The sequence below is a fragment of the Neopelma chrysocephalum genome, unplaced genomic scaffold, assembly GCF_003984885.1.
Source record: "Neopelma chrysocephalum unplaced genomic scaffold, ASM398488v2 Primary Assembly neopelma1_72, whole genome shotgun sequence".
Lineage (NCBI taxonomy): Eukaryota > Metazoa > Chordata > Aves > Passeriformes > Pipridae > Neopelma > Neopelma chrysocephalum.
In genome coordinates, this window is record NW_020897732.1 from 8,339,441 (window position 1) to 8,353,556 (window position 14,116).

The window sequence follows — 14,116 nt, forward strand, 5'->3', positions numbered from 1 at the left end:
ATTTCTACAGTGAAATGAGGATCTGTAAGTGAAGACTGAAAAAGAGACTATGCTCAGGATAAAGCAAGAGACCTGTAACAGCCACGGTACCACAGACATAGTGGGAAGGTTGAGACAAGCCTGAAGCTGCCCAGTAATGTAAAAAAAACCTCAGATAAAAGAAAGAAAATACACAAGTATACTTTTGACATTAGTCAAAAGCACAAGTCCTCAACAGCCATTCCCAGCATTAGGAGGACACTTGCTCAGCTAGATATAAAAGATTTGTTGACTGTTTCAGAGGGAGAGAGAAAAATAGTCTAAAAGCAATTTTTGCTTCTCACAAAACAGTAACTTCTAGTTTGGGAACGTTAGGAAAATGCACAGAAGGCATAAATCCAAGAGTAAAGGATCTTTTGGAGTGATTCCAGATAATCTGTCTTGATGCATAATTTTGTGGAAAGCACCATAGGGAAAAGCAAAATAAGCTCTACAACACAGCTACTACACAGCCATCTGTGAAAAGCCTAATAGATCCCCATATACTGGCAATATCCTACCCTGCCAAGTTCCTACTTTTCATTGGTTAAATAAATGAAGGAAAGATAGCACTGGCTTGGAGTTCTGCTGATTTGAAGGAGGAAAAATACAGAAAACTTAATGGTAAATATGTATAAATATGTATATATCTAATATGTATATATTAGATTACTTTATCTAATTCCAACAAAATCGCAAATCAGAGCTATGCAGGAGTCTTTTTTTATCCTCTTAGGGATTAAACACTTCCTAAATAAGAAGTAACATTACCAGCTTTGCTGAAAGCTACCCTAAGAAGTGTAGCCCATAGAGTGTTTGTGTTAACTTACAGAAAAAAATGTACTTGCAGGCTGTGAATCAAACAATTACAAATGTGGCTCTGAAAGGAGAATTGAGGAATGTATCTTGTCAAGGAAGGACAGCAAACTGGTACCTTTCACAGAGCAATTACAGCGCAAGTAGTGCCTCAGTACCCTCTCACTGAAACAGGTGGGTGGTCATTCTGTGAATGCTTGGCTGAAGCTGGAATGAAGTGGGAAACTACAAACTGCAGTACTTACCTAGTTTTGAGAACTAAAAAACTATTTTTAAAAAGCACATTCTCTTGTCAGCTTCCATTTTTACTGCTCTTCACAGGCTTCACATTAGAGCAACAAACATAAAAGCTGAAAAGGCTTTGCTATTTTAGTTGGCAACAGTCCAACAACATTATGTCTTACTTCAGGCAAAACATTTGTTTCCAGCTTAAAGAAAACAACAGCAGCCTGAAGCACATTTCCATGCAGTGGTAAACAAACAAACTGTTGCATCTCTGGCAGAGAATAAGATGAATCACTCTTGCATGACTGGAAAGGTGCTCAGAAAGCTCACCTTGTACAGGCGTCACTACTGTCCCCTTGAAATGTGGATTTATGTGTATGTTCTTCGGTTGCTGAGGTGTCACTGGAGGTGGAGTCATCATGATTCGAGGCGTTTCTATCGGAGGGGGCATATGTAGCCCTGGAGGAGGAGAAGAATGATGCTGATGCTGTAAAGGAAGCAGAGATTGTAACTGTTGCTGCTGCTGCTGCTGTTGTTGCTGCTGCTGTTGCTGTTGTTGTTGTTGCTGTTGTTGCTGCTGGAACAGACTCATAACAGGTTGCTGGTGTGTTGGAATTAACCTCTGTGAATGAGTCTAAAGTCAGACAAAAGAACAAAGTCACCAGGCTTTCAAGTTAAAATATCCTGACATAAATGAGCACAAAACTAAGACACCTCTGGAGAACAATTAAGGCCAATTATGAACAGAAAAACTTCTTTCCCTATATTAACTGGAACTGTTTAGAACTATCAGCACAGGAAAGCAAAGGAGCAATTGAAGACATTCATGTGAAGGAGAGCAGAGAGCAAGGAAGCACAGAGGGCATGCAGACACACTCACTTATTTTTAACAGTGAAACTGTCTAGTTACATATGGTAGCATTCTGCACGTTACTGGAAACTGTCATCAACTGCAATAAGGTACATGTGAAGATCACTGGAAATCTGAGTCCAGGTATCAGAAAAAATCCACTAAGTTTTGTCTCACATACAGAAGAGCATGAGAAAACAGACCTAGCACTAGCAAAAAAAGTCAAAATACAAATTAAACTAGATTCTTCAGTTATCAGTGCACCAAACCTATCCATACTGCTTGAAGAAAAAACTACTTTAAAGATACCTTTCAAAGGTACCTTTCCTAGCACAGAAGGAAGTCTCTTGCTGCTCAACACTCATAAACAAATGGCCAAAATCAGTTCTAATAAAAAAAATAATGTTTCTTTTCAGAGACATTCTTCTGCCTCTGAACTCACTGACACCAGATATTAGTACTATCCAGTAACTTCCAAAGGGTAGTGAAGAAGAGTCCCAAAGAGGCAACCTTTTAGCAACAGAGGTCACACATTTTTTTTAAGCAGCCATATACATAAAGCAAACCAGCTACATAGTATACACAAGAAGATACTGTAACAAGCACAAAAATGTTTACAACATTTAAAATCAAAATAGCTAGCAAAGACTGCAGCAAACCAGAAAAGTAAATTATTCAACCTTCACTGTTTTAAAAGCATGAAACATTCTACTGCAGGGCTCTCAACCGCTGAGATAACACCGACTCCTGCCAGTGACCAGCACCTAGTTACTGCTGTTGGAAAAAATCACCTCTGTTTAATACAGACGACCTTGTCCTGCAAAGACATACACAGGCCTTGTTCTACAATCTCAGTTACCAGTACATTTTATGCAAGTGAACAAAAATAAGTGTGGGCTACCTCTCGATCTCACATTTGCTGGAGTTGTTGGGGGTTTTTTTGGATGGAAAAAGTCTTTTAGATTGTGACACAAAGCACAGGGGAAAAAAAAGTAGCAACGAAGTTTAATTTCATCTGAAATCCCAAATAATAATTTATCTATTAGGGAAGTAATGATTTGGTTCCTAGGGTTTTATTTACCTCCATGGCTGACAGGCAAATAGATTTTTTTATTTTTTTAAGAAGTGTCACCAAAAATATTTCTTGGACAAAAACCAATAAATATTTTACAGAATAATCTTTTTAAACTACATTACTATTAACAATGTGGAACAGAACACGTTTCCATGTTGCAGGTAGAGGACTTCTCAGAGGAATTAAGTTATTCCTCCATCCTCACGCAAATCAGCAGGTTAAGTCTGACTGTGTTGTTCGAGTCAAAATGCACTTTACATTTGGAAGCACATACTTCACAATCATCAAGTTACACAAAGCCATCCTGCCTAACAAAGAGCAAAAGGTCTACACTGGAACATATATTCCACCTTTGCAAAAATTCACGGTTTAGAACGCATTTCTCCATAACTTCCTGAAAGGACGTTCAAAGAACACTAAGGATTAAAAGGTACCATTGCTGATGGCTGGTTTGGCAGCAGTGCAGGCCTGTGATCCTTCATTCTTCCCCTATCATTATTGTCTCTCCTTTGTTCTCCCATTCCGTGGCACATAACGGAGCCTCCTCTTCGCCCTCCTCTCCTGGAGCCGTATCGTCCCTGTTTAAGCTGCCTTTCCCTCTCTTCAAACTCACGTAATGCTGCTTGGGCTTCTGCAGAAAGCTCTGTTAAGAGAGAAAGGAGGAAAAATATTTTAGCTTTGCACTGAAAAGAAGGAAAATACAATGAAAAGAACATTGCTAGAACTATAGAAGAATCCCTGCACTAGGATAAAATTTGCAGGCACTTTGATCTCCTTTAGGTGGCATGTTAACATTTCATTAAAGACATCTTTAAAAGGAAAAAGCACAGATACTAGTGTCTTTTGCACAGGCAAAAAGTAGCAGATAAATGAAACAAACATGAACAAAGAGGTTTGGTTGTTTTGTTTTTTAAGGTGGTATTGAAGTTTGCCTTCTGCTGTAAGAGGTGGCTATGGCTCCTCTCAAAGTTTTATTGCCTTAAGCATCTCACTTATCTGCCAAAATGTCAGGTAGGACAATGAAACATCCAGTAAACTTTACCATAAAGGATCTGTTGAGTCTTACATATAAACAGATTTTGTCCACAAACTCTTCTGCATATTGGCCTGTTCCAAAGAAGCACTTTCTGATGGCTGAAGTGAGTTTCCAGTATGTAACTAATTACTATTTATTTTATTGTATGTGGTTTAAGACCCAGCTGTACTTCACAAGTGAGCAAAAATTAAAATCTGTACTCAGCTCAAGACAAACACATGACTGCTGATAACACCCACCCAACTCACATCACAGGTAAACATCAGAGAACAGAGGGTACTCAACAAAGACTGACAAATTTCCTTGAAATCTTGGACAACGCTGACAGAATATTAAGAGAAAAAGTATTCAGTAACAGACCCAGGTAACGAAATTAGTTGAAAATGCAGAGAAAGTCTACAACAGACTTCAGAAACACACCATGGTAGTATGAGCAGTGCCACTCACCAGGTCTGAATCACCTAAACAGGATAATAAACTTTACCTCAAACATGCAGTTGAGTCTTTTGCCATTTGCCAGTCAGATCCCCTGTTACCTCTGATATTGACTTCTCCCTCTAACAGGACAAAATTAAACTACTCTAAAAGAAACATACTCCTGACAAATAAAAACATATTTTGAATTAATATAATATATACTTGGCACTACTACACACAGTGGCTGCAATATTTGAATATCAGAATAAAAATAATTTGTATGTGGCAGCTGAGACACTAGTGCTGCATCTCCACTAGATATACACCAAGAACATATAGCTAAGGCAATTAGAAAACTCTTACAGTTTCCTGCAAGTCTAAAAGCCAAAGCTACTTAAACCACCCTCTTAAACATCTTCATAAGTAATCTCCATTAGTCTTTGAAGTTGAGGATTGACAGAAGGGCAGAGAAGGGTGAGTGCTGTGCATTCCCACTGCGGCCGTTGTTCTTACTTGGCTACAAAAACTACCTGCATGACTGAGCTGCAAAGACTGTAAATTTGCATGTCCCAGTTTTCAGAAGTATTCAGCAGCTCCACAAAGCAGTGGTTTTTTAAAGGAAAAGTTCAGAACTTGCTGATGGCCTGTAAGAACACAGCAAACATGACAGACTTCCGAAAGCTCAGGATCTGCCATAAAGTTTCCTATTTCATTTTTGTGTGTTGGTGATGAGACAAGTTTCTCTTTGTCTTTTCCTCTCCTCTCTGACACCACAATTAAATGGCATAAAGCCTTAGCACATACTCTTATGAAAGCTACCTCTGCCCTCAAGGCACATGCCTCGAGACATCAGCAGAGCCCAACACAATCAGGCTTTATCAGACACATCTCACAACATGCTTTAGAAAGAGGTAAGGAACCACAGTCCCTCAAGTCTTAGTATAGTATTATATGTGCACACTATGGATTTCTGAGGAAAATTAAAACAAATGTACTCTTGTCCAAAGCAATCAAAATCATTAGATGCAACTAAAACAACCACCTTAGCCACCTTTGGCTGTCAGGGATAAAAAAGCCAGTTTGGTGGGAAAAACAGGGCTCTAATTTCGTCTCCTTTCTCTCCACACCTGCAGCAAGTTCTGTTTCTTCAGAGGTCTACAAGCATGAAAGAGCAAATGCAGGCTTTGACTTGGTCTGCCAGAAAGACGGATCACTAGTTCCCATATACATACGGGGAAAAATAGTGTCACTATGTTGCAAAGGAGTAACACTGCTCCCCTTAAATTCTGCAGGGCATAATGGATGTGCTGCTACTTGGACAGTTAGGTTTTTTCCCCAGGAATAGGACAGGCAGGACAATTTCTCTGCCATCTTCCATACTAGAACTCTGAACTCAGCAAGGCTGTAGTCCAGAAAACAAAGTTCAGTCACTTCCACAAGTACCTACCAGTGATAGTCATGGCAGATGATAAGAAGTAACATCCTGTTATATAGAAATCACATGTGAGGAAAGCAATTTTTAATGAACCTGGGAATAGAGCTAGACTTCCTAAAAGGCAAGATTATGGCCAAGTCTCTCAGCCTCTTGAGCACATATTGAAGAACACTGAATAGAAACAACTTCAGAAGACAGAATTGTCTGCTCTAAACAAAATTACTTCAGAGCACTGTGCTGATTAACCTTAGGGAAGGGATGACAGCATCCATGCAAAGGTCTTTGATGTGCTTTTCACTCTCTTTAAAATGAATAAATCGTTTTCCTCCTCACTTTACACAAAATTTCTCAAAGTTTAAAGGCCGTGTCCTTAAAGGCACAGTCCACGTGTTCAGTTTTTCAGCCAAGAAAGTGAACACGTGTAACACCAACCTTGGAAAAAACATCCCAACCCAAATAAAAACCCTCAGGAATTCACTGCAGCAAACATCATTGCATTCACACCACATCTATGACCACAGAAGTACAATATAACCATCTGATTTTTTAAAAAAAGAGATTACAGCAACATCAAACATACTTCCCTCACAGCATGCCATTAAGGCAACAGTGTCCTACAATTTCACTTAGACACAAAAGTGCAGGTTCAGAACCACAGAGACAGACTGCAAAAGTCAACACTCATGCCATGAACACCTCAAGTGCTGTATATAGATATGCATCACCACACAGCAAAATATAGTCAGTTCAATTACTAGCTGGGCTGCATGTTGGATTTGAGAGCACCGTGCCACAAATACAGAGATCAAGGAGAGGAGATAACATGGAAGATGGTTTTGCAGAGAGGAAGCAAAGAAAAGAGTCCCTGTCTTCCCTGAGAGCAAGACCACACTGCTAACTAGAAATGAGGTAACCAGCAGAGGAAGAAGAGATTGGCTTTCCCTACAGGGCTTCTCCTGGCTAAGACTTTGTGTACAATGTGGCAAAAGCACCCCAGGCCCAGCTGGATGGTGCCAAGCTCCCTGCACAGTGTGTGCAGGCTGGAGCAGCTCTGGCTCCTGCCTACACCAACCCTGAGCACACACCTCTGCGGCTACTTCTGCCTCACGCTGCTCCCTGAGAGCAATAGCACTGCAAACCCACAGCTCTGAAAATCCCAAAATCCGTATTATCCTGGGTAATGCAGAGATTTTCAACACCAATCACATTCTCGAACAGCTATAAATATATATATTCATTTACATATATATGCAGCATGGTGTAACTTTTTTCTCCTTATCACCCAGATCTGCAAATTGACTACTCTCTGTGTTTCTGCAACAGGACAAGAGTGAAACCACTCAGTTTAATTTCCTAGTCATGCCTGAAATCTCAGCCACTAGTCATCAGAGTGAACATAAGCCAACTAAGCAGGGCATAACAAAAAGTACTGCCACGTCCAATTAACCTTTGTTGGCACTTTGCAAATGGTTCTGAATAAGTGTAAGGGTTTGGTTTGATTTTTTCTTAAATTAGATACAGAGGGAATACTTTAGTTTGGTGATACCAAAGACATTTTTTCTCTTTACATTCCTTAACAGGTAAGTAAATCTAGAGAATAATGGCAATTTCCACTCTGGGAAGACTTCAGCTACATGCACTGAAAGAAGTTACATATTTCTTATCAAAGATGACAAACTTGGTATTACTAGAAATCAACTGCAAAGCTGTCCTACAGTACCTCTCCTTTGGACTTTGCAAAACCACTATTTACATTACCTCGGACAAAGAAATGTTTAGGAGAGCTCTCAGCTACATTCATGAGAACACTTTATATTTTTACATCTTTTTTACCAGCACACACTTAGTCTCATCTTGACTGTAGAGTTCTCACACACACAGTTAATGCAGTGAATCAGCAATTATTTTTCTGGTGTCTCTAAGTGTCAAGATTAATTTCACTATCGCTGGTAATAAAATGGTTTCAAATGACATCTTTAATCAGTAAGTAAGAATGCACTCCTCCAATAGAGACAAGCTGTCACAAAAGGTCACCAAAATGTGACAGGATGGAAATTACGTTTGTAACTTCAACTGAAATGTTAATTCCTCTTTAAGTGTTTTCTGAACTATGTTCATATTTTAGAGTAAGGAGATGTAGGTCTGCAATAAAATTTCATTTTTAAACTACAGTATCTGTAAAAATTTGCTCTATAATCTCAAAAGGAAGTAGATATTTATATGCAAACAAGAATCTTTTGCGGTTTAACTTTCTACCACATGGTCAATCATCTGGTCTCTTTATCAACAAATTAACAAGAAAAGCTGGTATGAATAGAAACCATTTCACAACAGCAAGATTGTATTTTTGCCAAATACCAGTTTCAGAAAAACCTCTTTATAGAATCATCCACCTTCGCTTCATCTCTTCCTTATATCTCAGAGCTACACACCAAATCACTTAAAATTACATTTAAAAATAAGTCTAATTCAAACCACTCTTCTTTTAACCTGTAGTGGAGCTTGACTGTTTTCTCCTCACTGGCTGGTATTTTTACATTAAACTAAAGAATAAATCCAAAGATAAACAAATGCCCAAGCAATTGTCATTTACCTTGCAATTATGTGCAGAAATTTAGTTATTCTAGAGCACTCTTGCTTTTACAATACTCTGTTTTGTAAAGTCACCAGCACCTTTTGTATAAATAAGATGTAGTCCGTATGTGGTATGTAAACACACGGTTTTATGGTTGTAAACACATTTGGAATGCACCCCAGTAAAATACTCCTTGCCCATATAGACCACTCTGTGCCTCTGAGTGTTCCCTTCAGTCTTATTCTAATCAGAATCAATTCCTGATTGTTAAAACAATGCTGAGTAAAGGCCCTAATACATGCTTTGCCTGACATTGCAAGTAAAAGCAGCTATTTGCTAAATACAAACAAGAGAGAAGAAATATCTTTGATTCAAAATCAAGCACTGACATCTCTCACAGCATGACACGGAATACCAGTGTGAAGGTCTAGTTCAGCCTCCTCTGCAGCTGGTTCCTCACTGCTCACGAACAAGTCCTCTTAGTCACAACACCTCTTTACAGAATTAAGGCTTCTCAATTTTTGCAGGCATAGTAAAAGCCCAAATCCCTTGCATTCAGATTAAAGAATTAGTAGGTTATACAATTCACGAGAAAAATGCTTAGAACTAGCATCCTTTGCAAAGCAAAGCTTTTAAGGTAAGAGGAAAATTTCATCAGGATGAGTTCCAGTACTCTAGTATCTGCTCCGGGAACGCAATTCCAAAATGCCCTGCTGTGCAAAGACACTGACTCATCTGTAAAGAAAGCAGAAGCACCCAGCTTCTAAGTTCAGGCTGCATGGCATCCTCTTAAAGGATTCTGGGTGAAGAATCCATCTCTACAGTCTGCCAAAACTTGAAAGTATCATAACACACATCTTCTCCCAGTTGTATCTGACAATTAGCCAACAGTACCTGACAATTTGCCTTCATTACCAGTTCACCTCTCTTGCATATCTTGATTCTCTTCAAAAGATCAGGGCTTTTTTTCCAAAGTTTGAATTGATATTTTGGTTCAGTAGCAAAACTATGAGAATGGTACATCTTTCTGGAAGCAAAACTTAATTTCTGCCCATCTTCCTAATACCTTAATTTTAATTTTACTTATTATTTATTATTATTGCCACCACTCTAAGTCCAACGTAAAGAGGTTATCCCCAGTGGGGCAGGCACAACACCAGTACTATATACCTGAATACCCAGGGCACATGAGAAATCTTCAGTTAACTCTCAAAGCCATAAACTAAAGTGATTTTATCTATAGACTAAAACAGAGCAACTGCAAGAAAGTTCCAAATCTACTGATTCAAAGTAGCAGTGGGAAATTCATTAGATACATTGAGCAGTGTTCCTAGAAACAAACACACTCATGTTTTGTTACTCAAATATGAAGAAATTATACCCTTTGAGACACTGCCTAAAGGATTAAGGGGCTTTAAGAGATCCAGATTGTTTCACGTTAGAAAAGCTGAATCCAGAAATAAAGGGTTTCCGTGTTTTCTAACACACTCCCCAACAAGTTACGTTCTCTCTAGGCCAATCCAAGAGTAGGAACACAACAGGTTCAGAGCATGCTTATATTCCTGGGGGAAAACAGCAAACATGTAGGTATTTCACAGCAGAACACAAGTAAGAAGATTTGTTTTATCAGCTGAAAATCACCCAAAGAAATTCCTTAAAATGTATACCTAGTGAAGCACAGATCAGAGAGCTGCTGCTTGAAGACAGGAAAGCTTTGCAAGACACCACAGAAGTCCCAGTGAACAAATATAACAATGATTTTCAAAATATAATATGCTTAAACATTATTCCCAAGGAGACATACACCACACGCACTACAAGACACTACATACGGCTTTGGACAATTCGGATACAAGCCAGTCTAAGTTAGAAGGTGACTGTTCTACCTTTTGCCACTAAACCCTTTTCTAAAAGTTTCCACAAGCCTTTTACTTTCATTCATTATAGCTCTGCAAAACAGTCCATTGCCACAAAACCTCACCCAAAGTTTCTGGAATGTTTCTCCTTTCTCTTGTCACATCTGAGAGCCTAATTATTGTTCCTTCTTTCCGTTCCGTTTTGAAACGTAATCGTCCGGACTCTTCGTCATCATCCTCCTCTTCGTCAGATTCTTCTTTTGTTTCTTCTTGAAGTTCCAGAGATCCAATAGCTGCCTAAACCACAAAATACAGAGGACATGCAACATGAAAAATCTATTTTCTCGTGATCAGTGTCAAAAGGCAAATCTTTATTTAAAGGCCCCTTTGAATAAATTTTGCTGGCATTACACTTTGTGCTCATGCATAATTCAGTGAACATTTAAGAGCTTGGTGAATTTTTTTTTTAAATAGAAATATATGAACTACAGAATACATTATAAAGTAAAATCTATTCAGAAAATACATTTTGCTGCAACATTTCAGGGAATATTGAAACTCCAGTTAGAACCTCCACCTGATTAGCAGCTACTCCTTCACATTTTAGCACTGAATTCACTAAGATACAAACCTGGGATACTGCCAGTTTCAAGTACTTCAAACAGTAAACCAACAGGGTCTTTTTTTTTTTTTTTTTCATTTTTTTAACAAACATTAGTAGCTTCTTGTTAAAAAAAACTAACAAACACCAACAAAAACCAGATAACCATGCATCTCAATCTCATTCCTCTAGGTATGCATAACTGTACTTGTCTTTACTTTTTCTATTCCTTGAATATTTCCTACTTTTAATTCAGTAATTGATGAAGAGAATGGAGAACAGTATTGAATAAAATTTTAAAATACTAAATTTGTATTCTGGAATGCTACTCAGTTTCCAGTTTTCTCTATAACAGAGAACATTTATTTAGATAGAATAATGTCCCAAATGAAAAGGGATCCCTCTCCTTCAAATTAATAGGAAAAAAAATCCATTTCATTTTCCTGTGCTGGTCTGATGAAAATAATGTTACACAAGTTATATTTAATGTCAGCAGTTGAAAATTAGAAATGTTCTAATACAGCATGATTTTCCATAAAATTTTTCTGTTACTGTGTATTTGGTTATTTCTTGTACAAGCCCATTTACTCATTTCTTAGAATTAAAATGCATGTGCAGGCTCTATGCAAAGACTCCAAATACATCATAACTTTTATGCTGCTTGAGGACCAATTACTAAATGAGCGAAATCTAACATACAAAAATGGTTTAAACTTCAAATTAAACAGATCAGTGCTGAAATTTATATGAAAAAAGCAAAGCAAGTGTGACAGTCAGGTGGACACATATCAACTCACAAATCAAGAAAAAGAATGAATGGAATTAGTTGTGCAAGAGATTGCAAATTTCCTTATCCACCAGCTCAACTTCATCCATAACGAAAAAAAACCCGTGGGAAGCAAGATCAGAAACAGGATGATCTGGTGTAATAGGGAGGAGGTTCAAGGATATACTGTTTGAGGCTTGAAACCACGACACCGTTGAAAGCTTAACAAAAACCAAGATTTATTACCAAGAGGGTGGCCAACAAAACAAACAAACCCGAAAGGGAGGAAGGAGGAGAGAAATAAGCCCCAGTTACTCAGCTATTGCCCATAAAGTTATCTTACCGACCTAGCATGCCTATAATTACCCACAGCAGAAGCAGCATCCTTGGAGAGTCAGTAAGTTCACAAAACTGGCAGGCGTCCCCGTCGAAAGGCAACGTTGTCCTTGATGTGAAGTTAACTCCCCTCCAAGAAAGCACTATCTACTTTTATACAATTAACTGAGTGATCACAACCTCCCAGGTGTGGCCAGCACTGCCCAGCCAGAGGCCCTCAGTCCCACCTCCCGGTTATGTAAATGCATCTCTTCTGCGCATGCATGAGGACTTTGGAAATCCCCTCACGCAGGCGCAGTATGTTTTGGGGGTCTTTCTTAATTGAGTCTGGGGGCGAGCCTTCCTCCCCTCCTCATCAGAATCTCCTTCAAATGCCCTTGGCGGACAACTGGCCAATCACAGAATACCAATTAAAACAGTTTATACAAGAAGCTCTCTTCAAGGACAACTTTCCCCTTTATCAGTGCTTGTTTTCCCATAACTTGGGAGGGAAAGAGCAAAGCTTTCACAGGTGGCAGGGCCAAACACAGACCAAAAGTATCAGCATAAATTCACCCTGGTACATCTGGCAAGACACCTTCTTCTCTAAAAGACAGCACACTTTATGAACTCCAGCTCAAAGATACTATAACTCTGGTCTGGTGAATAAATGTCTCTGTACTTAATTCCTGGGCTTTAATGGACTCCTGATCCCAAGTTATTTTCATTTTATCATCCCCTTATCTCAAAATGTTTTCTATCCATTCCAGGTAAACATCCAAGCACTACACTTTCTGACCTCACAAAAATGCTTTAAGATATAGCTAAGGAAGCAGCCAAAGTTTACAAAAAACTGTAAGCCTTATACTTCACAAATGCATTTGTTTTTATGTAACAATTTTATCAAAAAAGAAAAAAAAAAGCTAAAACCAGACAGAATAGCAGGCAAAAAGCCCCAAAACTTCAAGAGTGAAAGAGATATAAACCTCAAAAGCAAACCCAAATTGAGCACAATTGGTCTGATTAACATATCCATGTATAATCAAAACACCTCTGAGGATAGGCCGTTGAGACTCATGGAACAGAGGAGGGATGTTAGCAAGGATAGAGATGCTAAGGTGGTTTAATGAAAACAAACAAGTGGGAAAGACAGGGTTAGCATTTTACTTTCAAAAGAAGGACTCTCAGAAGAGAAAAGAGTAGCAATATCTCTGTTAAATCTATGCTTTTAAGTATCACAAACCCCATAATTTTACTGTATCAATGCTTGTTTTTAGAAACTTTCCCTTCAGGATCAGGATTTGGAAGTCAAAACTGGAGCAGCTCTTTTGGAAGACGTTGATCTCACTACACTGAGCCTCCTGTTTTACTTTAGAGCATAAACCCCAGATATCCACTCTCTATGTCCATGCTCATTAAAAGTTCTATTGGAATTACAGTTTTTATTAATCAAAGACTGGTCTCAGTCATGTAATCCCATCTGTGAGTACAAAACTTACTTGTGCAAGGCTCTATGTGTAGCTCAGACTTCAGGATCAGGACTAGAAAATCTGATTAGAAAGAATCAGGACTATGCAGTCCATGTTATCCTGAAAAGTTCTGCTATGTTTTAATGAAATGCTACAGAAAATACCTGTGGAAACTGTTGTCTTTTGACAACTACTCATTCTGGGGAAAAAAAAAATCCATTCTAAAAAGAATACAAGTTGTAACAGACTACAAGACAACTACTTACCTATACAACAATAAGAAACATTTCTCAAACTTTTCTAGACTAGCACTATTCTGTTTCTAGCCACTTATACCAATTCTGTAGCCTTCTGGGTCTGACTCCCTTTATTGATTAGCATAATGTCATGCTATTAACAAACAACAGCCCTACAAGCATTAAATATCAAAGACAAAAAAAGAAAAAGAAAAATCAAAGGAGTGGATGAAAAAGAAGGCACCAAGGAAAGGCAGTGCTGGAGGATGCTAACTGACCCATGTCCAAGTCTGATTACACGTGTTATTGAGGGATTTGTATTAGCTGCAATGGAGACACAAACATGTCTGACAGCCAACCATATGTTCTCTCCATACAGCTCCAGGAAAGGTTAGCTGAGCTGTGTAGGAGCACACACTCTTCCCC

At 38.6% G+C, this 14,116-nt stretch overlaps 1 protein-coding gene across 1 annotated transcript in view; it reads right to left on the reverse strand.

The window, feature by feature from the left end:
• RBM33 (RNA binding motif protein 33) overlaps positions 1-14,116 on the reverse strand; it is a 104,020-nt gene that overhangs the window by 64,684 nt on the left and 25,220 nt on the right. Inside the window, exons 7-9 of the mRNA XM_027686791.1 lie at positions 10,429-10,600; positions 3,419-3,627; positions 1,390-1,693 (exon numbers count right to left, since the gene is read on the reverse strand). Coding sequence (XP_027542592.1) covers positions 1,390-1,693; positions 3,419-3,627; positions 10,429-10,600 — 685 coding nt within the window. The remainder of the gene's footprint in view (positions 1-1,389; positions 1,694-3,418; positions 3,628-10,428; positions 10,601-14,116) is intronic.